The sequence below is a fragment of the Ursus arctos genome, unplaced genomic scaffold (genome assembly GCF_023065955.2).
Source record: "Ursus arctos isolate Adak ecotype North America unplaced genomic scaffold, UrsArc2.0 scaffold_14, whole genome shotgun sequence".
NCBI lineage: Eukaryota > Metazoa > Chordata > Mammalia > Carnivora > Ursidae > Ursus > Ursus arctos.
Genome location: NW_026622808.1, coordinates 9,120,534 through 9,146,888, shown reverse-complemented (window position 1 = coordinate 9,146,888; position 26,355 = coordinate 9,120,534). Strand labels below are relative to the sequence as shown.

The 26,355-nt window shown below is 47.2% G+C and overlaps 1 protein-coding gene across 11 annotated transcripts in view; it reads right to left on the bottom strand.

The window, feature by feature from the left end:
• The window catches only part of MYH10 (myosin heavy chain 10), a 123,749-nt gene that overhangs the window by 53,001 nt on the left and 44,393 nt on the right, over positions 1 to 26,355 (bottom strand). For all 11 annotated transcript variants that reach the window (XM_044391734.3, XM_057311324.1, XM_057311325.1 and 8 more), the window contains 8 exons: positions 19,970 to 20,062; positions 10,808 to 10,871; positions 9,097 to 9,195; positions 6,522 to 6,665; positions 6,156 to 6,251; positions 5,111 to 5,229; positions 4,348 to 4,500; positions 824 to 997 (listed from right to left, as the gene is read on the bottom strand). In XM_044391734.3, the coding sequence (XP_044247669.2) occupies positions 824 to 997; positions 4,348 to 4,500; positions 5,111 to 5,229; positions 6,156 to 6,251; positions 6,522 to 6,665; positions 9,097 to 9,195; positions 10,808 to 10,871; positions 19,970 to 20,062 (942 nt within the window). The remainder of the gene's footprint in view (positions 1 to 823; positions 998 to 4,347; positions 4,501 to 5,110; positions 5,230 to 6,155; positions 6,252 to 6,521; positions 6,666 to 9,096; positions 9,196 to 10,807; positions 10,872 to 19,969; positions 20,063 to 26,355) is intronic.

Below are 26,355 nucleotides of genomic sequence, written 5' to 3'. Positions count from 1 at the left end.
AATGCAATCCCAGGATCATGACCTGAGCCGAAGGCAGATGCTTCACTGACTTAGCCCCCCAGACGCCCCAATCCCATGTATTTCTGCGTTAACACTAAACCAAAAGGGAAAGAATGTCTGATGCTTGCTAAGAATGCTGTAAAAAATACATCTGCCCAGGGCGTCTGGGGGGCTCAGTTGGCGAAGCGTCTGCCTTCGGCTCAGGTCATGATCCCGGTGTCCTGGGACTGAGTCCCGCATCAGGCTCCCTGCTCAGTGGGGAGTCTGCTGCTCCCTCTCCCTCTGCTGTTCCCCGTGCTTGTGCTCTCTCTCAAATACGTAAAAGAACGAAAACACGTGCCCAAAAAACCCGAAACTTCAAATTAGGAAAAAAATGCTGCCAAAATAAGAACAGCTCAATGCTCACGAGGATGAGCTTTAGTTATGTGACAAGTGTGTCTGGATGCCGTGTCCCGCTCCCAGCTGAGCACGGCGGCCCCTGTGGCCCTCGCAGGTGCGGGAGGGGGGCCTGGGGAGAGTGCCTCGGACGGTGGTCTTCGAGCAGCGGGCTCACACATGAGAGGGCTGAGGGAGGGCCTGCCCGCCTGGCTGATTGCTTTTTAAATACTTATTTTATCAAAGTATCACCTTCCTACATCATTTATGTTAGAAAATTGTCTTAAGACTAATTAGGCTGGGGGAGGGGGGGCTGGCTCTGTTGGCGGAGGAAGCGACTCTTAATCTCATGGTGGTGAGTTCAAGCCCCACGATGGGTATGGAGCCTACCAGGGGGGTAAGTGCCAGAAAGGCCGGGAAGCCCCGCCCACGCAGGAAGGCGGCTTACGGGTCTCTCAATGAGGTCGATGCAGGGCTGCAGATCGAGGCCGAAGTCGATGAAGCTCCACTCGATGCCCTCGCGCTGGTACTCCTCCTGCTCCAGGATGAACATGGTGTGGTTGAAGAGCTGCTGCAGCTTCTCGTTGGTGTAGTTGATGCACAGCTGCTCGAAGGAGTTCAGCTGCAGCGGGTGGCCGGGTTCCAAACATGGGGGGGGGGGGGGGAGAACAGGACCCGTCAGTCACCTTCTGGGAACCGACACGACTCAGGCAACACACCCCGCTAGGGGCCAGCAACAGCACCGACCCCACGTGACCAGGGTGACGGAGCCCAGCGCCCTCGGCCAGTCCCCACATCTGTCCCCCGCGGCCCAGGCCGGGTGACTTCAGCGACATGCTCCGAGGAAGAAAACTGAAAATCCTCAACTCGGTGCGTGATCTACACACACAACCCCTCTGTTCTACTGCTCAGCGGTTCACGGACACAAGTGAAGGAAGCAGCAAGGAAGGAAGAGGGAAAACGAGGGAAAACCAAGAGGCCATGTGGGGCGTGCCCCCCTCAGCCATGAAGGGGGCACCCTGTAGATGGGCCCCTGTTCCCCCTTGTCCTCAGCCACCGACTCCGGGGCAGCTTCAGAAAAGTCCTCTTGGCTTCAGAGGGCCGTTGAGGTCCCGGTCAGGCCCGACACAAGCCCTCCGTACGTGGGAGGCTCCAGGCTGCCTCTCCGCACATTCCCTTCCCCTAGCAGTTCCATGCTGGGCGGTGACAGAGGGTGACCACAGAGCAGTGTGTGTGCAGTGTCTCCCGATTCAGCCTCGTGTGTTCATGACACTTCAGCAGAAACCGTGCTCGTGTGTCGCCCTTCCCCGTGTTACAGACACTGCTGCCGCCTCCTGTCATCTGTGCCCACTTCTCTCCTAGGCTGCTGATGGGTGGAGGGCTGGAGGGGTGGAAGGGTCTAACTTTTACAAGCAATCACCTTACATATTAGAAGTTCTCAACCTTTGTTCCTGCCTCCATGCTGTTGACGAGTAGCATGTGCCCATAAATAACCTCTTTCATTAGAAAAAGGGATCTTCAATTAGGGAATGCCTAATCCATCTCCGAGGAACAGATTTACAGTCTGAAAAAGCCATTCCAATCCTCTTCCGCCCCGGGGTTTTCTATTTCAGAATGAGGTTGTGCTTGGAGGGCAGGGGCCGTGTTTGCCTTGCTCGGCACCGATTTCCAGCAAACAGCGTCAGTATTTGCAGACGGAGGCCTGCCCCATGGTGCTTATTCATGTTTAGGTAAATGCATCTTGTTTTGCCTTAGGATTAGGAGATCTTACTGTTCTATTTAGCCTGGGCAGCTCGGTGGCATGGCATCCTGTAAAAAAGGAGCTTTTGGGGCACCCGGGTGGCTTAGTTGGTGAAGCGTCTGCCTTCAGCTCAGGTCCTGATCTCAGGGTCCTGGGATCAAGCCCCACGTCGGGCTCCCTGCTCAGCGGAGAGCCAGCTTCTCCCTCTCCCTCTGCTGCTCCCCATTTGTGCTCACTCTCACTCACTGTATCAAATAAAATCTTAAAAAAAAATGAGATTTCTACTTCTTTTCCAGACTAAAGCTACCAACTATATTTTTATATCATCCATTCTGACAATGGTGACGCAGAACACACAAACGGACAAAGAGCTGTGCTGAGAAGTTGCAGGTCACTTGCTCACAACTGTGGTCAGCCACGGTCGCCTGCTTCTTGTGACCCTTCCAGAGGGTCTGTGTGCTCAGATGTGTGTGTGTGTGTTACCTTGACTTTTTTTTAAACAATGCATCTTGGGGCGCCTGGGTGGCGCAGTCGTTAAGCGTCTGCCTTCGGCTCAGGGCGTGACCCCGGTGTTCTGGGATCGAGCCCCACATCAGGCTCCTCTGCTAAGAGCCTGCTTCTTCCTCTCCTGCTCCCCCTGCTTGTGGTCCCTCTCTCGCTGGCTGTCTCTCTAATAAATAAAATCTTAAAAATAATAAATAAATAAACAATGCATCTTGATGTCTTTCCATAGGAGTAAATCAAGCCACCTCCTTTATAACGGGTGCGCAGTACTCCACTGTCTGGAGATGCTGTAATTCCACAAACCAATTTCCTAATGGTGGACATGTAGGCTTTTTCCTAAGTTCTTTCCCCCAAGACAAATAAAGCTTGCTAAACAATTCTGCATTCTTAGCTTTCTATATTTTTCTACTGTCTGTACATTCATAGGTCAGAACCATACTTCAAGTCCTATAGCTTTATCATGTTTCACGTCTTTTTAACATCCTTTTCATTTTCCAGAATTTTACTATTATTTTTCATTAATTCAGTTTTCAAGTTAGTTTTAGAGGAAGATTGCCTCATCCTCCCCCCACCCCTTAAAATTCCCATCCACAGGTTTTGACCACATACGTTCGATTTAGAGATAATGTGGGGAAGATTCACGCCTTTACGATGCAGGATTTTCCCATCCGAGAACAAGGTACGTTTTCCCGTCTGTTCTTTTGTTTCTCACGGTAGCACTGGCGGGGGAGGGGGTTCAACTAAATCGTGCCTGTTTCTTCTTAAACTGATTCTTCGGAATCTCACGTTGTTGTTGCAGTTGGAACAGGGGATCTTTTCTTTCGTTTCTCCCAACTGTTTGTGTAGAGGTTGTGACACGTAGCCACCACCTTCCATGATTTTTCAAGTTTTTACAAATCAGTATATATTAGCTCAGTCTCTCACGGTGGCAGCTCAGCAGATAAGACTGCTTGGAGCGCTGACAGTTCAGATCTCGTAAGCAGAGACCGAGCATTGTACAGCAGTTCCTTTAACAGCAAGGCGGTTCGTCACCCAGTCATGGCCAAGGGGTAAACTGATCTCAAGAGTGTGTAATTTAGGATTTCTGCCTGACCCTACGGTCGGTCCATCAAAGACACACGTTTTTAGGAGATCAAAACTGTATCGTCTTTCTCGCAAAACCATAACAGACGTTGTGTCTACACACCTGTGAGGGACGGATGCAGCGTGTGTGGACAAATCCAGTCAGAGTGACGGTAAGATACACGGAAATCATCATCAGGTGCTGCGGCCGGATCTTCGGGACACAGAGCACCACCTCTCCCCAGTTCCCCGTCCGTGTCTGCTACTCCTCTCCCTTCTGGCAGGGGAGTCTTAGCCACACTGGCTTTCTAGCAGTTTCTAACACCTGACAAATTCTCTCCCGTATAAGACCACTGGGCTTGTTCTCATTATGCTGGGAAAACCTACTGGGGCTGGGGGCTTCTCCTGGATGCTCACCTGTTAGTGCTGCAGAGACCCCTCCTGTGACTCCCCTTCTAAAGCTGCCCCCCCCCCCCCCAGTTCTTCCTCACAGCGCCCGTGTTGGACTCTGCTAGAAAGGCTGCACCTGCTTATCTGCCATTACGGCCCTTGTGCCTGGGACTGCACCTGGTACACAGGGAGCCGGCATTAGTACTGATTCAAAGAATAATAAGTAGGAGAGCAGGGGGAGGGGAGGAAAGAGTGAGAGAGACAGAGACACATACCTCAAATATTTCAAATCCAGCAATATCCAGGATTCCGATGAAAGATGCTCCCTGACGCTTGGTCCTATCCAGAGCCTTGTTGATCCGATGAACGAGCCAGCGAAAGAGCCGCTCGTATGTGGCTTTTGCCAACGCCTCTACAGCAAAATCTGCCTATAATTAGACGATATCAACCTTTTATTCTGGAAACAATCTCAACAAAGCATTACTAGGTGTTACCTGGAGTTTAATGTGCTCCCAGAACCTAAAAGAGCATTTGCTACTTAATCTCTTTTGTACAGTGTCGGAGGGTGTTAGTACAATTAAATCTAAACTGGTAATAACTGGTTTTGGGAAAAGGTGGAGATGCCCAGGAAAAATAAAGCCCTCACTACGCCTCTGGGCCTCTGCGCAGCATGTCGGCCCGTCCGAAAGGAGTCTGCCACGAAATGGGTGGCTCTGACTCTTACAGTCTTGGTGCCAGGCCACCCCCACAGGGACCAGCGAGCAGCATGCCCCACTGCGGGTGGGCTTCTGAGGTAGACAGCTTTGACCTCCTAGGTGACCTATTTACCTGGGGAAACCCGAAGGTGACATTTCACATTTTTTAAACAGTCACCTTTAAAATTTTTCTGAGAAAGCGAAAACGATACAAGAGCAGAATACACGGTACCAAAAAACACCTGTTATAAGGAGCCTCTATTAATGTTTGTTACGTGTCAAGCAAAGGTCTCGGGATGACGGTTTGTCATTCAAACAAACATACTAACAACACTGAACTTACCTGCTCTTTGGTCTGGGCTTTCTGCACGTAGTCTCGACCGACCTTGATCCGGGGGGTGAGGATGGCCCGAGTGAACTCCATCACGTTCATCCCAAGGAGATGGCAGAGTTTCTGTGCAACTAGAGCGTGAAAAGTCTCCTGAGTACCAGAGTGTGATCTAGCCACGGCAAAGGCAGTAAGAGATCTCATCAAGAAACAGTAGGTCTTCAAGAAGGACAAGTTTCAGGTCTTCACCCTTTCAAGTAAATGCTGCTCATTCTCAGAGAACTTGAGCCAGGCAGCGGATCCTCACTCTGGGCAGTTTAACATCAGTCCTGGAGGCTGGGAACCCACGGACGATGCCCAGGAGGAGGCTTACGTCCGTGCTCCACATTTCAGAGCTGATAATTTCATATTAAAATCTAGATTTCCTTGAAAAATATCAACAGTATTTGGCAACATGGGGCCTATAATACCAGCAAGGGAACAACTGCCTAAAACCTGTACCTAGAGCCCCGTTCAGATGAGCCACGTGGTCTCTGTGGGGTATGCCCTCCTGGCCCCAATTCCCAACACCCCCCAGCGCTGGGGCAGAGTCTCCACTAACACCCCGGCTCGTCCCCCAGTTTCCAATACCGCCCAGCGCTGGGGCAGGGTCTCCACAAACACCCCAGCTCGTCCCCCAGTTCCCAGCACCCCCCAGCGCTGGGGCAGAGTCTCCACCAACACCCCGTCCCCCAGTTTCCAACCCCCCAGTTTCCAACCCCGCCCCCAGCACTGGGGCAGGGTCTCCACCACCGCCCCTGCTTGTTCCCCAGTTCCCCACGCCCCCCAGCGCTGGGGCAGAGTGTTCACCGCCCCCCGGCTTGTCCCTCACTCAGGGACTTGGCCCCAACACAGGCTCACAGGGCAGCCACTCTACTCCAGACAGCTCCGAGGAAAGCTTCAGGGGCCCTTTTCCACGCACACCGCACCAGGCGCTTGGAGAACAGCATGACAGATCGCATGACACAGCGCCACCACAGCAACACAACAACACACGTAAAACCCGCACTGGTCCGTGTACCTGTATTTTCTGGCATGGACGCTTGATCTGTATTTCGCTCCTTTTTGAAAGAAATATTTCCGAACTGTAGCACTGAAGACACTACTTTAAGCATTGCTTTATATGGATGTAAAAAGAAAAAAAAAAAAACCCACAAAATTACTGCCTCAAGATGTAGCAGAGACATATCCTCATTTATTTTGTGCTAAAAATCAGCTACACAGAACTTTTCGGTAACACGGGTCCTGGGAATCCGTATGACCGGGGCAGTTCCCATGATTTGCTTGGTCATTTTCTGGCTCACGTTCCTTTACACCCCCCCCCCCCCCCCCGGTGCATAAGTCTTATCTAAGCGAGCAGCAGAGCTGCAGGGAAAGCCCCACATACACAGAATCTCCTCGTGAGAGAAGCCCATGATGTGCATTGCCTCCATGGTCTCCTGGAAGTTATCTTTGTCCTGCTGTCCCGGGATGGGGATGTAGCCATTGGAGAGGAACCTGTAGTTATTAAACCCTTCGAGGAGCAAATCCGCTGGAAGAAAAGAGAACGGGATACAGTGTGACGTCCCCCGTGGACAAAGCCCGCCCACCGGCGCCCAGGGCTGATCGCAGGGGAGCGGTGGCTCGCGTCCTCCCCAACACACACACTTCCTGCCATACTTTTCCTTTCTTCATTGATGCATTTCAAAACCACACCTAGCTTTCCATCATCCGCGTCAGTGAGGGAAAACGAGGGGGTCGGCTGCAAACACTGCAACTGGAGTTTTGGGGACAGTGGTTTACTGGCTGCATGAAATCAGTAGCCGAGAAATGATGGATATACATTTTCCAGGTTACTCAGCCTTACTGTTTTCAGATTTAAATATTTTAGCCATCTTTTGAGGGAAAGTTTTTAAGCCCTAGAGCCAGTAATCCTATCTTGGCAAAGCAGTCGAGAGCAGACATCATGGGATCAGTATGACGAGGACGGGAACACAAAGACTGGATGTGGAAGGTACAACTACCAGCCCAGCCAACGCCCCGAAACCCTTTCTCGGAGCCAGTCTGTTCGGCGGTGGGTGTGCATTTGCGAGGGATGCTCAACCCGTATTTACGACGGGCTACTCTAATAGCCGCCCCATCGATTACTTGGGTTTTAGGGGCCGTGAGTTAGAACCGAACATTCCCTTTCGAGATGTGTGTTCTTCTGCAGGATGTTTTTCAGGGGGGGTCAGAACAGACAGGGCTACTGATCCCCACACTAGATGTAATCAGGTGCTCGCCCGCAGAGACTTCCTGCCGAGCACGCCGATCCCTCGATCCTTCCCTCCCTTGCATCTCACCCACACTGGGCACTGACTGCTTCTCTCTTTCTACCGCCTTCTTGTAACACTTTCATCTCATTCTTTGATTCGTGACTAGCGCAGAGTTACTGCCAGTCTGAAAGCCTGGGGTTTCCCTCCTCTCGAGCACCACATACTGCCGTCAGCTTGGACGCTTAGTTTCTCAGGACAGTGACTCTATCTACGTGTGGCTCGTTTTTTTCCTTGCATGTCTCGCTCTCATTTCTGGGCTCAATGCAAGAGCCCGGGCCCTGGGTAACAGAAGGAGTACGAGGCCCGTGTCTCTTGGGATCTCTGGATAACACACGTCATGGTCACATCGAAGCAGCACTGCATTCCAGACTCAGAAAAAAATCAGGAGGTTGTACATCCTCCCCTCGCCCTCAAACAGCTCTGATCCAGCAAACTTCTGACCAGGAACTCTGCCCCAACCCGGTCCCTAAGCTTCCAGTCCTCGGGATTCACGACAAAATAAATAAAAGTTCACTACAAGCTTCTTCTAGTGCTTGTGGAAACACAGCACACATACTCAGTTGTAAACCTGGGAGTAAAAATATTTACAGAACACAATTTTATTAATTTATTTTTTCTTACTTTTTATCCTTAAAAATGTTGAAACAGACTTGTATAAAAATCCATCATTGTCTTCTAATTTAAAACTTTTACATTTATCTTTATTTGAGAGAGAAAACGTGGGCACACATGAGCGAAGGGAGGGGGAGAAGCAGAGAGAGAGAGAGGGAGAAGCAGACTCCCCAAAGAGCAGGGAGCCCGACGTGGGACTCGATCCCAGGACCCCGAGACCATGACCTGAGCTGCAGTTAGACACTTCACCCACTGAGCCACCCAGGTGCCCCTAACATTTTTTGAAGAAAAGAAAGAAACGTACAGAAGATAATGTAACACGGTCCATATAACTGCCACTTAAAATCAAGTATTTCTCCCACGGCATGGAGGTTCAATTTCATTTCCATTTTGATGTGTGTACGAAATGACAGTGAACCCCAGAACAAGACAGGTCTGAAACGCATGGTCACCCACACACGGGTTTTTCCGGCAGAGTCCGGTTCTGTGAGTGCGTGCTCTCTTCCTCAGGATTTTCTTTTTCTTTTTCTTTTTTTTTTTTTTAAAGATTTTATTTATTTATTTGACAGAGAGAGAGACAGCCAGCGAGAGAGGGAACACAAGCAGGGGGAGTGGGAGAGGAAGAAGCAGGCTCATAGCAGAAGAGCCTGATGTGGGGCTCGATCCCAGATCGCCGGGATCACGCCCTGAGCCAAAGGCAGACGCTTAACCGCTGTGCCACCCAGGCGCCCCGTCCTCAGGATTTTCTTAGCATTTCTCTCCTCTAGTTTGCTTTATTGTAAGAATACAGCATATAACACACAGAAGGTACAAGATACACGTTAACGGACTGGCTGTCGGTAAGCCTTCTAGCCCACAGCCGGCTGTCGGTAGTTAGGTTGTGGGGAGTCACAAGTTATCCGCAGATTTGTGACCGTGTGGGGTGTGGTGCCTCCGGCCCCATATTGTTCAAGGGTCGACTGTACCGTTTCCCCAAAACATTCTGTTTCAGAAAAACTTAATACTGGAACACCATATCCCAATAAGTAGACAATAGTAAGAAACTTCGTAACTTACACTTTAGGTGTTCTCCTGCTCCAGATAACAACTGGTAAAAAATATGAAAAGTACGCTCGTCTTTTGCTTGACGAACAGCACGAGATTTTTCCAGAAGGTCTGAGCAAAGGTGGTTAAGGATCAAACTGAAAAGGTGGCCGGCCCTGAGTGTCTACACAAACTTAAGTTGTAAAACATTTTCTTTCTCGGATATCTATTAGCCCTCCTGTGATGAACCATTCTGAATGATTAAAACTTGTAAGTGAAACAGGAAAATTATGCACTTATGTCCCTCACTAACCAGAGGCTCTTGGGTGGAAGGGAGCTCAAAGATCAGGGTGCTGCCCTTGCCCTGCTCTGCCCCACTTGCCCCAATCAGGGTTATAGTCAAAGGGCACAGCACCAAACCAGGAACTCGAAGAAGCTGTAAAAAGGAAGCTGAGCTGCTGAAGGCCGGAAAAGCCTTACAGCAGTTTATCAGTCTCACAAATAAGGAAACCAAGGCACAAAGGGAATTAAAATCACCAACTAGTAAGTGGCAGAGTCAGGAATCAAAGCTCGGGGGGGGGGGGGGCACAGCCCATGCGCGTGGCTCCCCCATGCTCCCGAGAGCCCCTCGTGGAAAGCCTCACGCAGGTGGTGCCGGCCCCTCAACACCCGCAGTCCTGCGCGAACTTTCCAAATGCCCGAGATGGCGCTGACAAGATCCACCGCCAGCCTCCTCTTGCTGCTTCTGCAGAGCCGGCTGTGAGCCCCCACCCGGGCTTCCCACACGCCACCAGCTCACCCCCAGCCCGCTCCTGCCTCCCAGACCACGGCACACCTGCCTGGGCGCCTGGGCTGTGGATCTGGGGCTTCGCCAAGCTGAATTAATTTTGTACGTGCCACACAGCTTAGATTTTCAGTTAGATCACCCCAAAATTTGGTGGAAAACACGTTCACACGAATGCCATAGCAGACCAACGTGAAGAAACTCTAGATCCTTCCCTGTCCTTCTCAAGTGATTCTTGTGTTTTCCGGCTCTGAGTGTATTCAGAGACATAAGACACAATTCTGAATAGGAAAATTTTGCTCTCTCCCTTACCTGAGGGATAGAAACGTTGTATTTCTGTCACTGAATCTCTGATACTTGTCAGAAGTGGCAGAGAATTGTTGTCTGTATCCTTCCTAGTTGGCATACCGCCATTCAGAATCATTTCTATCATCTCTTTAATCAAACAGATTCTATCTGGACTTATTCCGAAAGGCCACTCTACACGTGTGACATTTCCTCGATTCTATATAGTTGACATTTGTTTTTCCTCTAGTTTTATCTCCGGAACACCAACTGAAACGACCTGAACTCTGTACTTCCACAAGGTTTGTTTTGGGGGGCACACGCCCATCCGACTAATACCAGGAGCAGATGGTAGAAAGGCACTAACCCAACACCCAGCTGAAGAGTGGTTCCATAGCATGGTATTCACCCGAAGGTTCTTCTACCACATCGACATTTCCTGGTTCACGTGCAGGCGATCCTCACCTCGGCGGGAGTCTCCACGGCCCCAGCCACGTGAACAGTGCAGGACCTGGTGTTAAAACAAACACCACCACCAACACAACACTTAGGGCTCTCTCTGGGCTTCAGTCCGATCATCTGGGTGATGGGAGTGATAGCACAGAGGGTCGCCTCAAGGCTGGCCAGAGAGGAAATCACTCTTTAGTTTGGATTATGCCGTTACAAAAAGGATACACGTTTCAATGTTGGCCCCTACGATATAGCCAGTTACATCAAAGTTGATCCGAATAAACTTGCCCTGGAAATAAATCACAAGAAAATTACAAATAAAGTAAGGACATAGAGGATATGAACAAATAAAGTGATAAACCAACGCGACCTGCCAAGTATCTGTGAGTTGGTTACAAAAATGGTTCTTAAATATTGCCTCAAATAGCAAGGGAAGGAAAAAGCCTCTGTAAATAACCCCAAAGCAGCAATAGAACAGGCTACCCTCCCGGGTTGTAACATAATAAAAATGAGACCCTCATCGTTTAGAACTTTGAAAACACTCTTCTGCATAATCTGAGGTAAGGGATTTCACAGTATTAAAGGAACACAGTATCTGGCCCTATAATGACAGGCTTGAAAAACGGAATAATACAATTTTCTAGGAAAACAGAAATCCATTCAAGAAAAAAGAAAACTTGAATAGATCATTAAAAATGAAATATAAAAATGAAATATAATTACTTCTTCAAAAATGAGGGATTGGTCTGATGAAACATTTTTGCAAATTCCTAAGGAATATTTAATGGCCCGACTACACATAACTGTTCTAAGGAAATAGAAAATAGTGATTATTTCATGATTCATTTCATAAAGTTATCATAATACTGAATACCAAAACTGGTAAAGTGATCATAAAAATGAGAAAGCAAAAATAAAAGCAAGTTATCTCACAAATTAAACCCTTTGCAAAACAAAGAAACCTGACAAATGGCGATAAATGGTTTATTCCATGACCTCTATGCTCATTCATCACGTGGACGGTCAAGGGATTGGAGGGCTTTCCTTGGGGGAAATGGACGAGCTGATTCCAAGGCTTACAGGGAAATGGAAAGGACCTAAAAAAGTCACAATGATGTTGAGAAAGAGAAGCAGAGCCTCAACAATTCACATTACTAGATTTCAAAAAGCTGTAAGTTTATTAAGACAGGTTGGTTTTGGTGGGAGGACAGAGATACAGAGCAATCTATCAGAACAGAGTCCACAAACAGACCACACGTATACGGTCAATTCATCTTCAACAAAAAGTGCCAAGATAATTTAATAGAGGAAGGACCAATCTTTCCAAAAAATGGTGCCAGAAAAATACATAAAAAGAAACCAGAAGAACCTAGACCCTTCCTCACACCATATAAAGAAGTTAACTGTAAAGAGATCATACACCTAGAAGCATGGGCTAAAACCGTAAAGCTTCTACAAGAAAAGAGGAGAAAATCTTTATGACCTTAAAGTAAAAAAAGACTTCTCAGAAAGAATGCAAAGAGCATGAAACTTTAGAGTTTATCAACCAAAAACTGATAAACTGGATTTTATCAGAATCTAAAGCTTCTGTTCTTCAAAAGACACTAAAGAAAATGAAAACAGTAAACACAGACTAGCAGAGAATATTTCAAAATACCTACCAGGTAAAAGACTTATTCCCAGAACATACAAAAAAAAGACTCTTACAATTCAGTAACAAGACAACCCAAGAAAAACACTGGGTAAAATATCTAAACAGATTATGCACTGGGTGTTATACGCAAGTAATGAATCATGGAACTTTACATCAAAAACTAGGGATGTACGGTATGGGGACTAACATGATATAATAAAAAATATTAAAAAAAGATTATTTCATTAAAGCAGATATGTAAACGGTCAATAGTACATGAAAGGGTGCTCGATGTCATGAGTTACTAGAGAAATGCAAAATAAAATGAGCATAAAGAGATACCAGTACATATCCACTAAAATGGCTAATATTTTGAAGAAAGGCCAGCAAGGAGACAGAACCGCTAGAACTGTCCTACGACCCTGGTAAGCATACAAAATGGCACAGCCACTATGGAAAAGTCTGCTAGTTTCGTATAAGTGAAACGTAAGTTACCATATGCGCGAGCAATCTCACTTCTGGGTAGTCACCCAAGAGAAACAAAAGCACGTGTCCCCATCAAGACTTGCACGTGAATGTTCAAAGCCACTTTATTCGTAATGGCCCTCCAATGGAAACAACCCAAATGTCCATCGAGTGGTGAATAAAGAGATTGTGGTATAGTCACAGTGGAATATTACCAAGCAATAAAAAGGAACAAACTAGTGAACACCCAACAACGTGCATGGATTCCAAAAAAAAGCACGATGTTGTATAAAAAGAAACTAGACATAAAACACTAAGTATTATAGGATTCCATTTACCTGACCTTTTTTTTTTTTCCCCCATTTACCTGACATTCTAAAGAAAACAGATCACAGAGACAAAACAGATCAGTGGTTCCCAGGGCTGGGGTAGGAGGAGGGAAAGGACAGCACAAAGGCGAAAGGAAGCTTCCTGGAGTAAAGGAAATATTCTCTCTCTGGGCCACAGTGCTGGCTTCACTACGATACACATTTGTCTAACCCCGTCTAACTGTACGCTGAAACAGGGTGAATTTTATCGGATGCAAGATATAATTCAGCCTAATTTTTATGCATAGTCAAGGGAGATACCTTAGGACTCCTTAGATAAATGCCAATTAAAAAATATAATTAAACATCCATTCCTTCTATTTCCGACGGATTACACATTGTCCTACACTCTCTACTACGTGTCCAGTCCACTCCCCCATCCTCTTGCCCACTGGGCCCCTTCTTATGCCATTCCTACATTTATTGCATAAAAATTTGCTTTAAGTACAAAAAATGAGTAGTACTGGGATGCCACCACAAATTTTGAACATTATATGCAAATTATGCCACAGTAATACTGACTTTTGAAATTGAAAACAAGGGGAGAATTCGCTAAAATCAATACTTACATTTTTTGTTCGGTATTATGAGCATTAATGAAGAACTCACCCAATTTTCCAATTTCAAAAACTGCAAACTGAGCTAGGAAAACAAGGTGAAATGGGAATGCACATGGGGCTCTTGGGAAATTTCTAACACGATTTCCTGCTTGCAAGTATCCTACTTCACGCGATCCGAAAGCCTCACTCTGCCCAGGAGTTGCATGGCTGGTAACCACTTTCCACAAATCCTACAATCATGGCCTTGACAGAGGCTGACCTAACGCCCGCCCCCCCCACCCCGAACGGAAGCAGACTCATGAGGTCGTAGTAGGGCACCTCCAAAGGACCAACAGGCGCTACGGGGACACAGAGGAAGGCTCTGAGGAGGAGTGCCATTTGAGCTGAGTGACCTTACAGCTTATATTAGTCTGCTTCTGAATGGTAATGAAAGGGCTTGTTTACTTTACGCTCTTGGAAATAAAACCACTGCAAGTGGCAGGAGTTGGTGACACATCACAATCGGATTTGACCTTGCAGCCACAAGAGAAACCACTCCGTAATTTTCAAGAGATAGAACCTTCTGGCTGATGGCGACCCAAAGTGGCCACTTAGGCCCCTCTATACTCCTCTGCCAACAGGCTGTCTTCAAATGTTAGGTGAAGAAACTCGTCGTCACACTGCCCGCCCCACATCAGATTTCCGCACAGGTCAGACTATTAAAATCGTCACCGTATCTGGAATCTACTTTCAAACCCTGCAGCATCAAGGGCACGCTCTGTACGTGTGTGAGTTCCCGCCACTAAAATTCTCCACTCTAGGGGCAGCTTTTGCCCTAAATGGGAAAACCCATTCTGGGATGCGCAGGATGTAACCCGAGACCAGATGATGGTGCTCATCTTCAAACTGTACCAGAAACTTCGCTCATTAGTAAAACAGGTTAAGTAAGTGGTCTCGTTACGTAGTGTAACAGATGTGAGGATTCCTGGGGTAATGTGGATGGACTGGAAGTTCACAGACACCCCCAGTCTGGTGTGAACAAGGCGCTAAGACTCCAGGAAGGCCCGGAGGCCGAGGGGTGTGTTGGGAAGGCTGCCTCGGGCTCTGTGCGGAAATGGCCGCACTGGTTTCCTGGTGTAGGCCACGCTCTCTGTCTCTGACACGGTCACATCTGTCCCCAAAAGTCTTCAGTGGGAGGGGCAGAGAACTAACGGGACAGAGCAGGGGCTGCGTTCAATTCACTTACAAAACTTTTTATTTATTTTTTAAACATGTATCTGACACAGAGAGAGAGCACAAGTAGGCAGAGTGGCAGGCAGAGGGAGAGGGAGAAGCAGGCTCCCTGCTGAGCAGAGAGCCTGACGCGGGACTCGATCCCAGGACGCTGGGATCCTGACCTGAGACGAAGGCAGACGCCCAACTGACTGAGCCACCCAGGCCGCCCTCAAAACTTTTTAAGTGTCTGCTTGCTAACAAATACCAGTGAGGACACATGACTCTGCTAGCCCAACAGTGGGGAGGGCACTGGAGACTTTACTGAGCTCCGCTGACGCTAAGTATCTACCACAAGGCACCTAACATTGGGGGTTGCCAAAGTGGCTCAATTCCATTTGGAGGGGGGAAAAAAGAAAAAAAAAGATTTGCACAAATACAGAGAGTGATTCCTACCAAACCTTCCTGCTTTCTGAGAGAAGATGTATCTGCTGATACAAGTCAGAAATTGAAGACCCCGTTTTAAAAGTTTCATTACAAGAGATTCATTTGATGTAAATCTCCTCCATCTGGAATGCGTTTGGCTTCTCCGTAAACAGAACGGGCCTAACTGTGAACGATTATTTTCATAAGGGTAATGCTCTCCTCAAAGAATCCCCTTTAATACAAGCCAGATGCTAGCATCTTTGAAAGAAAAGATATTCTTCAGGAAATGATTCGTCTATATCAGATCAAAGAAATGGAAACAAATGGATTCTAAAAGCTTGTGGAGTTTATGGTTTCAAATATTTTCACTGCCAGCCCGTGTCCTGTACATAACGACTCCATGCGGCTCCCCTGTACACACAGCGCGCTTCTCAGCATCACAGCGGGACGTGGGACGCCGCTCCTGGCCCGGGGCCTGGCCAAACCCTCTGCTCCCAAAGGACCTGGCACACGCAATACACCCCCTGAGCTCAACTGTACACTGAAGTTAAGACCCAGATGAAGGCAGGCTCCATGAGGCTGAGGACTCTTTCTGTGTAGACAACCACCCATAACATAAATATGCACCTACTGTGTACTTCCGTGTGCAAGGCACAGTGTCCAGAACTAAGGATCTGGAGAGCAGGGAGACAGGCCCAACTGGCAGCAGGACAAGGGAGCGCTCACCCACAGACTGGGAGGAAGCGCCGTGAGGAAAGTCAAGAGTACGCCGTGCGGAGGGAGACAGAGGAGTTACCTCGGATGGGCTTTCAGACCAGTCGGGTGTTGAGGAGAGGCAGAAGGAGAACTGTGGACAGATCTGAAATGTGTTCTGGAAGCATGGCCGACAGGATTCGCTCCAGTCTGGACACGAGCTGTGAGGAGAGGCTGAGTCCAGAAGGATTTCTAGCTATTTTATTTTTCTGGGTTTTTGTTGTTTTATTTTGTTTCATGCGTACCCAACTGGGTGATCTGCTGGGACCATGTCCTGACAGAAGACGTGAGGAACAGATTTTGAATAGGAAAGGTTCCAGTTGGAACATGTGAAATCTGAGCGATTGAGACATCCAAATGGAAAGAACATGTGAATACCACAGTGCCTGGCAAAGGACAGCCGCTCAATAACTAACTGAAGGGCAACAGCAAAATCTAAATTCTAGAAGATGTGATTGAAAGATGAGCCCACACCGGCTACCCGTGAACTCGCAAAGCGTTGGCCACGCCCACAGGGAACTGCCAAAGGGACGCCTGCAGCTGACTGAGCTCCTGTCCCCCAGCGCAACCAATTACTTCACCGTTTTTTATGGAACCACTAAAATCAACTACTTGTGGCTTTGTGCTGTTAATGCCTTAGGATGGGTTAGAAGCTAGCTACTGCTATTTCTCTAAAAAATCCTATACGGTGATATAAAGTTGACTTTCTAAGAATTACAGCCCAAAGCCAACAATGTAAAGACACCCTTGTCTCTCCATTAAACGACTAGCTATGTGTGAGAACATTGCCTTAGTGAAAAATCTTCTCTTAAAAAAGATTCGCTTTTAATAGACTAGACTGAGTATACGCCAAGATTATAATCCAGGAGCACAAGCGCTTTGGGAAGTGTCGTGGGATGGCATCCAGCTGAAACTGGGTTTATCGAGGATTGAGATTAGATGGGTGATCCTTGCTGGAATCAATCCTGCTAGAAAACTAAGAAATTCTTCCTGCCAGTGCGACGTAACACAAGTTCCTACCAGAATTATTTACATAAACCTTTGGAATAAGATGCATAAATAATAAGCTTGAAGGAGACTCGTGCATAGTACTTACTTCACAAATATGTTACCTTGATTTAGGCTCCAGTTTCAAGAAATAAGCTCGACCGGGGTTTCTCAACCTCGACATACCTGACATCTTGGGCTGGGTAATTCTTGGCTGTGGAGCCTATCCCGTACACTGCTGGATGTTCAGCAGCGTCCCGGCCTCTACCCACCAGATGCTGGAGGCACACCACTACCTGTCACCTGAACGAACAACCAAAAATGCCTCCAGACACTACCAAACGTCCCTTGAGGGCCCCCAACTGAGAGTCACTGATCTACAGTAGTGCAAATTACAGATCACAGCCTACGTGTGTCAGTATGGAAATCTCTCTAACGATGTGTGGTAACCAACTTCCAAGATGGCGCCAGTAATCCCCAACGTGTGGTGCTCCATCATTGTGCATTTATGCAGCCCCCTCCCACAGTGTATCAGGGCTGGTCCGTGTGACCAGTAGAATACATGAAAGGGTTGGTACGGGACTTCCAAGGTCGTGAAGAACACCACGTGGCTTCTGTCTTACTCTCTTGGATCACCTGCTCTGGGGGAACGCCAGCTGCCAGATAATGAGTGGGCATCTCTCCAGAGAAGCCTTTGAGGTGAGGAACCAAGGCTTCCCACCAAAAGCTGCCCAAGTCAGCTCGAAAGAAGATCCTCCAGCCTCATCAAGCCTCCTGAGAATTGCAGCCCCAGCCAACACCACCCTAGTGACACCTTCATGAGAGGCCTCAAGTCAGAACCACCCATCCCGCAGACACTGAGGTGATACAGGTTTCAAGTCACTAGGCTTAGGGCAATCTGTTACATAGCAACAGGGAACCAGTACGGAATTATACGACCATCTGTCCCAAACACAACATCGCTGGCAGGTAGATCCTGACCACTTAGAAACAGACTCACTACATTCTTTACCAAAGGACTGGCTGGCTGCAATTTATCTTTTCCGGGCTAAGAGGAGACCGTCACAAAATGGTTTCTCCTGAATTTAAAGTGTGCGTTGGGGGAGGGGGAATCAGAACAGACTGGTAACTTGATTTACATGGTAAAATAAAACATTTTCCACTCAGAAATCCTTGTAAATCTTCATGGAGATTTACATACCAAAGCTGGTAGCTCACTGTGTCTTCAATCCCATGATACAGCCACTAAACATAGGGCTTTCAGTGGCAAGAATTTAAGATTTAAATGTGGCTGAGGCTCAATGCTGATGATCCAGGGGATGATAAAAACTCTACAAACAAAGCTTACCATCCCCAGATCTTTTATAAACCCCAAGGTCACAACCACGCTTCCTCCTGATACAGGTATATTTGTCATTCCACTCTGTATGTAAAAAGCTAAAATAATTACCTAATGAACTTGGGTTAAATCAATCTTCAAAATTCATCTTACTAGGAATACACAATATTCCAAACAAATAGATCCCTATTTTGTGAATAACTTGGAGAGCCTCTTGTGCTTAAAACTACCTGAGGGTGCCATGGGCTGAGTCATGTCCCACCCCAAATTCTTACGTGAGTCCTAGGCTCCACTGCCTCAGAACATGACTATATTTGGAGACAGGGCCTTTGAAAGATAATTAAGTTAAAACGAGGTCACTAGGGCCCTAGTCCCACATGACTGGTGTCCTTACAAGAAGAGAACAGGACACAGGCAGACACAGAGGGAGGCCCATGTGGCCGTCTACAAGCCAAGGAGAGAGGCACAGAAGAAACCAACCCTGCCGCTACCTTGGTCGAGGACTTCCAGCCTCCAAGAGAGAGAAAATCAATCTCTACTCTTTAGGGCCCCCAGTCTGGGGTGCTCTTTAGGGCAGTCCTAGCAGACTCAAACAGAGAGTTATCTGGCTACCTTTGGGTTCACTGGTCCTCTGTGAGCCCATTTTCAGGTAGCTCCCACTAAACACCCATTTCGTGCTGTCAGAAAGTCAACGTGAACACCATGACTTCACACTCTCAAAGTAAAACCGTACGTCCCAATGGTACTAGATTCCCCCAAAACTACCCATCAAGGAGTCATCAGAACTGAAGTCTCTGGACTTCTACAAATACTTTTAATATCAGGAAGGAGGAAAAACACAGAATTAACTCTCAACAATTTAAGTAGAAATAACTGAAATCGAAGACCCTCTCCAGTCTCACTGTGGAAATGGTTATTGCATCTGGAGGACTATATAATTCAGGGCGAAAGATGGATGGCAGGCGGCCCCCATTTTGCTGCATATGGTTCTAGAGGAGATTGGCCACCAACATGTCAACTGTGAGTAGCCAGACGGGGAGCGCAGGGCCCCTGCAGAAAGGCCAATCTGGCCATCACCAAGGAGGACAGCCTCAGACACTCTGGGATAAATGGTCCAATGGATGGAGAGAGGGAAGCTCTCCATGAACTAACAAAGCTGAACAGCTGAGAAGAATTTTTACAGAGAAGGCACAGTATTGACCTATTATTCTGACGTCTGCATCCCAGAGAAACAGCGAGCATGAACAGGACAAGTGACTACACTGAATACCAACTGTGTTTGTGGAGCAGGGACACTCCCAGTGCTGCATGCTAAGTCCCACGTGCACCTAGCTTTATCGCCACACCGGGCCCGCAACAAGTATTACAGATCAGCCCAAAGATGAAGGAGGAGTCACCTACCCGTACCGTATAATTACATCCAATAAATACATCATTACATTCACTTTCACATTTTTCCCCTTTTTAAGATGCAGCTACTAGAAAGTTTAAAATTTAAAATTACATGAGACTCATCACGTTTCTACCGGGCAGTTTTGTTCTATACTACAACTATTAGCCTCTCCCTAAAATCCAAGAAGGAAGGTACTGTAGCTGCTTCATCATGGTAGACATTTAACTAGACATCGGAGAAATGAAAAAAGTTTCTGGTACTTTCAAACTTACGAAGCGAGATGAATTATCATTTTTCACAGTCTTCGCATTTCCAAATGATTCCAGAATTGGATTTGCTTGCAAAAGCTGCCGTTCAAGTTCCCCCTAAAAGACATTACACATATGCACACATACACACACACACAAAGCAGATGTACGTTAATCTCATGTCTTCGCTCCAATCCTCGGGGGAGAATACAAAACAAAAACACGTCCTCTTTCTCTCAGTGTTTTCGTTTTGTGTGCCACCCCGTAACCTTCTTGGCTTTATTCTTGGTCCCAGGAGGTTCTGCTAAAGGAAAACAATTAGTGTTTATAAAGTGATCAGAAGGAGAAGGAAAGGTTGCATTGGGCACAGGAGAGAACTCTGAGCGCACGGCACATAAATTAAGCGGAGAATTTTGAAAATAAAGCAAATGGGTTTTCACGAGATGAAATCTAGCAGGACGCTGCGATGAACATATTAATACTTACACTTCTATTTATTTCTACTGTGCCTTCTTCCAGTAAGTTCAGGCAGCCAATTCTAATGATAACCACTAGGGGCGCCTGGGTGGCTCACTCAGTTCAGTGTCTGCCTTCAGCTCAGGTCATGATCTCAGGGTCCTGGGATCGAGTCCCGCCTCCGGCTTCGCAGGGAGCCTGCTTCTCCCTCTCCCTCTGCCCCCCACCCCTGCCCCGCTCACTCTCTCTCTCAAATAAAATCTTTAAAAAAAACAATAACCACGAGACTGGTGGAAGACATGCCGTTTTTCCAAGGGCTTCATCCAATTTCTTAAAACGAGGCAGACAGAGCAATGTCCTCACCTCCATTCTCAAAGGGGACAGAGACGGGCATGCGCTGGAGACTTCTGCTCAGATTTAAAAGGCTAAGTATAGAGTCTGTGATAGACTCTACGCTTGACTCCGTGTCTTTAATCATGTGCAAATTTGGCTATAAGACAGATTTTTACAAACAAAAGACGTAAGAATATGTGCCTTGATCATGACACGTGACAGGAAGCTGTAGGAGAAGCCTGATGCCAGTTCTGGCCACAAAAAGCACGAGAAAGTGACGCTGTGTTCCCGGAACATAACGTTAGAATTATACCGTATGGCTTAGAGAAATCTGCTTTTTCCAAACACAGATCTTACCCCTGTGTTTTAAGATACCACAGTATTCTAGACCTGAAGAAAGAATTACAAACCACTAGCAATTGAGATTCTCTAAGCAAAAGAGGGATACAAGGCCCCTCCCATGAGATTTTTTTTTTAAGATTTTATTTTATTTATTCGACAGAGATAGAGACAGCCAGCGAGAGAGGGAACACAAGCAGGGGGAGTGGGAGAGGAAGAAGCAGGCTCCCAGCGGAGGAGCCTGATGTGGGGCTCGATCCCACAACGCCGGGATCACGCCCTGAGCCGAAGGCAGATGCTTAACCGCTGTGCCACCCAGGCGCCCCCCTCCCATGAGATTCTTAAATGGATGGCCAGCTGCTATGTGATGCACTCTATTAGCAGATCCAGAAAGAACGACAAACGTTTGCTACACTCACACAGTCTGGGTTGGACTCCTTCATGCAGCGGAAAGGGTGGGAAGTGCTCTGGGGGCACAGGACACAGTGAAAAATGCTCCTCTCAGGACTACCCTCTAGTGTTTATCTGCATTGTCTAGGTCACAACAGGGCTCAAGTCTAGTCCACGACTGTGGTATAAACTTCCTTTCTGGGCATTAGAAAATATGCTCCCCGTACAGGGAATCCTCCAGTTTATGGACTTCAAAACACCAGATTATTTCTGATGTAAATCTTTCTGAACATTACAGGCTCCCCAGACTTTTTTTTTTCTTAAAGATTTTATTTATTTGACAGAGAGAGAGCACAAGCAGGTGGAGTGACAGGCAGAGGGAGAGGGAGAAGCAGACTCCCCACTGAGCAAAGAGACCAACTTGGGACTTGATCCCAGGACCCCGGGATCATGACCTGAGCTGAAGACAGACGCTTGCTTTACCAACTGAGCCACCCAGATGCCCTCACTCCCCAGATTTCTTAAACATGATATCCTGGTAACCAATTTTAACAACTGAGAGGCATCATTAAAGAATGGTAGTTATCAGGGCATCTGACTTCAGCTCAGGTCATGATCCCGGGGTCCTGGGATCCAGCCCTGAACTGGGATCCCTGCTCAGCAGGGAACCTGCTTAAGTTTCTCTCCCTTTCCCTCTGCCCCCCCCCCGCCCAAAATCTTAAAAAAAAAAAAAAAAGTTATCATTCTGTAATCTAACGGGGCAGGGGGGGCTCTCCCCTGGAGGTCAGCACTTGCCTCCATCAGTGTGGCCATGACCAACACCTTACAAGGCCCTTGGTGTCCTAGCTCTGCAAAAATTGGGCTCTAGAATCCTTCTTACCTCAGTCTGTGTGATCAGAATGCAGAACCTGTCAGGAAAATACTGAATTTTCATAAATGGGGCATTACCTTTACACTAAACATCGACTGTTAGCTCACGATCATCCTGTCCAATCATAATAAAAATATTTGAATGTTTTACCTTTCAAATGTTTTCCTAACTTGGAGGTAAAACGAGTATTACGTACCCCATTTTAATATTCTCTAGACGTGGCTACAAGGATTCTTTGCTTCCATGTGCAAGTGTACGTGGGTGTGCTTACGTATGTGGTCTCTGATTCTATTCTTTCTTCCGCTGGCTTGCAATAACTGGTATATTCCCTAGACCTAGCTCAGTCAGTGTGAGGTCAGAAGGGTGCTCCATGAGTGTTTGCTGAATGAATGTACAATCAGAGGTCCCCAAACCTGCTAGCAGTGTTTGGGGAGGGGCTGATGTGAGCCAAAGGCAGCAGTAAGAATTGAGTGAAGGGTCCTTGCTTCACCATAACCTGCCGACTGGGGCCCTCCCAGGCCTCTGCTGTTGGGCCACTATGTTAACAGGGTCGTGGTATTAACTTTTCTCCTAATGGACTGGTGATATCACTGACACCAAGTAAAGATCTCAGTAACTCAAAAATGAATCATAAAAAGCTTGACACAACGCTAACCTCAGAAAACACACAAAAAGGGTCTTAAATTAAGAAATTACCATGAAATTTGACCATTTTGGTGTCGTACAATTTCACATCTTGATTGAACAGCACTAACATCGCTCAATGAAATTATGAAGGCATTTATAAACCCTCAGGGGACTGAGTGCTAACCTTCCCACTAGAATCAGATGGGCAATGTCCCGTTTCTATTCTACAGGACAACGAAAAATGTCTTTTGGGAATGTAGGGGGAAAATTAGCATTAGCTATTGAAATTATTTTTAAAGTTTTAAGTATTTAGAATTACATGATGCTTTCAAGGATGACCAGTCATGATGAAAACTATACCCTTGCGTCTACTGTATATTAGTATACACTTGCTATATGATAGATATAAGAGGAGTCTGAAATTGGTAAACCTCCATTTCAGCCAGCAATGGGACGTGGGCTGGGATCGTGCTGGGCTTTGCAGGCCTGGCTGGGTAGAGCTGCAGGTGTCCCCACCACCCACAAGACGGTTGAAAATCGGTGGCAGTCACTCAGCAACAGTACTGAGAACCAGACTTAATCTCCACTGGCAGGCTCTCATTTCTGTGCTTGCTACTTGCCATCTGTCACAGCCTGTCTTAGTTCAAGGCGGTGTAGTAGACGGGAAGTCATCCCGAAGCTGCCATCCAGATGTGGAGGAGTCCAAAGTGGGCAGGGCAGGTGGGCTGGCCTGAAGGACAGTCATTCTTAGGGGATGGTCAAGTTACAGAAATCAGCTGTTTTCAGATCTGCTCTGAACTTGGCTTGGGTTCAGGCTCTGGAGTGGCCCTGGACTCCGTGCCAGACTTTGAGGGTCTGTGACAGCAATCTACGGTGAGGGAGCATGTCACTGAAACCACTTCCAGCTGCCTGGGGGACAAAGCCAAGCAAGACTTAATTCTGTTAGAAGTACGCCACACATTCACAGGTAAACGCTTACCATTTACTGCTTAAATACCGTGACCTTCATTTTGAAAACTGATTTATATTTGTATTTCCATAATGAGGATTAAGTTTCAAAAGCAAGCACAAAGGCCTGCGGGGATGGCTCAAATAGAACGAGGAGGCCAAACATGGTGACGAGATGGGGAAACTGGCATCCTCGTAAATTTCGGGGGGGGGGGGGGCGCGTGCTGAACTGCACCGTCGCTCTGAAGATCAGTGGGGTGGGGCGATCCCTCAAAATGTGAAACAGAACACTCCCACGACCCAGCAATGCCACTCCCAGGCGCACGGCCAGGAGAGCGGGAAACACAGGTCCACACAAACACTGTACACAAATGTTCACTGAGCCATTATTCAAAGTGGCCCCCAAATGGAAACAATGCAAAGGCCTATCAGCTGTTGGACGGATAAACGAAACGTGGCCGAATTAATAGATTTAATAGAACGGGGGTACCATTCGGCCAGGGAAAGGAATGGAGTATTTATACACACTACCACACAGACAAACCGTGCAAACATCATGCTGAGGGGGAAGAACAGCCTAGAGAGCCACACACTCCAGGGTTCCGTTCATATAAAATATGCACAGTGGGCAGATTCATAAAGACAGAAAGTAGGTGAATGGTTTCCGGGGGCTAGAGGGACATGCAAGGGGATGCCTAATGGGTTTCTTTTTGGGGTGATGAGAATCAGTTCCTCAAGTTTACTGCAGGGATGACTACGCAACTCAGTATACTGAAAACAACAACGCTGAACTGTAGGAATGTGTGAATTTGATGGCATGTGAATTAAATCTCAATAAAGTGGTTAAAAAAAAAAAGAAGACTGAGCAAAGAGACAAAGGAGCCCGGAAATGTCTTCCCCTTTGTCCTGACGATTCATGCTACTGTCTAGTGACAAAACAGCAGAAACATATCCAAATGGCTCCTGGGACCCTGCATGAGTTTTGCCCATAAAGTTCAATGTAAATTCACAACCCAGGGATATCAAACCAAAGGAAACACCTCGCCAAGTACAGACTCGCGACATGACGGCTGCTTTACGGCAGTCATTCTCAGAATGGGGTGAAGGAGTCCCCGGGGACGGGGAGGGAGCGTGGGCAGAGACGGAATTTCTTGACGCCACCCCCTCCGGGGTCACTACCACTCAGGAGTACCTCCTATTCCTCAAGCGGGCTGGGGACGCAAAGTTGAGAACAGGTGGTCTTCTCAGGTTTCTAGAAACAGACGCACAGCCAGCGCTAGACTAGACGACTGCGAAAATAAACGTGGGGAAGAGCAGCACCGAGGATTCTGCGCTGTGAGTTCATGCAGCAAGACATGCACACCGACGACGCAGGGAAGCACGGCAGAGAAGCTGCAGGAAACCCAGCTCCCCAGGGACTCCTGCGACCCAAAGTGAAACCTCAGGGTCGGCATGCGACTCACACACAACGGGGATCCGCACTGTGGTTTAAAATGACATCGAAACAAAATGTTAGCGATCACCATGTACGTCATTCCACACCGTGGATTTGGAAAACCCGAATCTGTCCGTCGATTATTTCACAGTGGTATCACAGGTCATTTTGGCGTGTACCTCTAGGGCACAAAGAAAAGCTAATTTCGGGTCTAGAGGTTGCTTCTGAAGTTGGCAAAAAAGCCTTTAAGTATCCTCTAGGATAACAATTATTTCATTAATCCTTCCAATTTCGATGAGTGATCTGCTCTACAGCTAAAGGAGCAAAAGAACATCAGAGGCCCTCACAGGTAGAGGACAGCTTTGCTGTCCGACAACTAAAGAATTTTAATAAAGATATCTGAAAATCCTGCTATCCAAGACTACTATTCCTGTAGATACTTATGATCATTTCTTTATATTAATAAATCATTTCTATAATATTATCCTTCCCTGCTTTCTATTCCCTTGAAACCATTCCAGTGCCGGGGAAAGGGTTAAGCACAGGACAGACGTCCCTTTCTGTCTGAGGCATCTGGCTTGGCGCTGCCCTCCCTCTCCTCCTGGGTAGCAGGAAATGCTCTGGCTGGTGGTCTGTCCGTTGCTGTGCTCTGGAGAGCCAGAAGGAGGGGTGTTCTCTAAGCAGGAAGACGAATAGTCCTCCACTACCTGCCCTGGATAAAGAAAATGTAACTTTATATACTAAATCATTAAAACTTTTAAGGCTAAAACACACAGGGGCCATAAAACGTTAATAGACTAGAAATGTGTTCCCCAAAAGGTACAACTTTTCAAGTTGCAGCCCCAGACTCAAAATGTAACGTCTGGCCCAACACCGGCCTTCTGTGCATTTAAGCAGAATCAAAACAATTCCACCTGGTCTTCGACATTCGAGACCCTGAGGGTTCAGGCTTCATAAACATGTGATTCAATGTCATGATAAAAGGGTAAATAAATATTAAAACTCATCTAG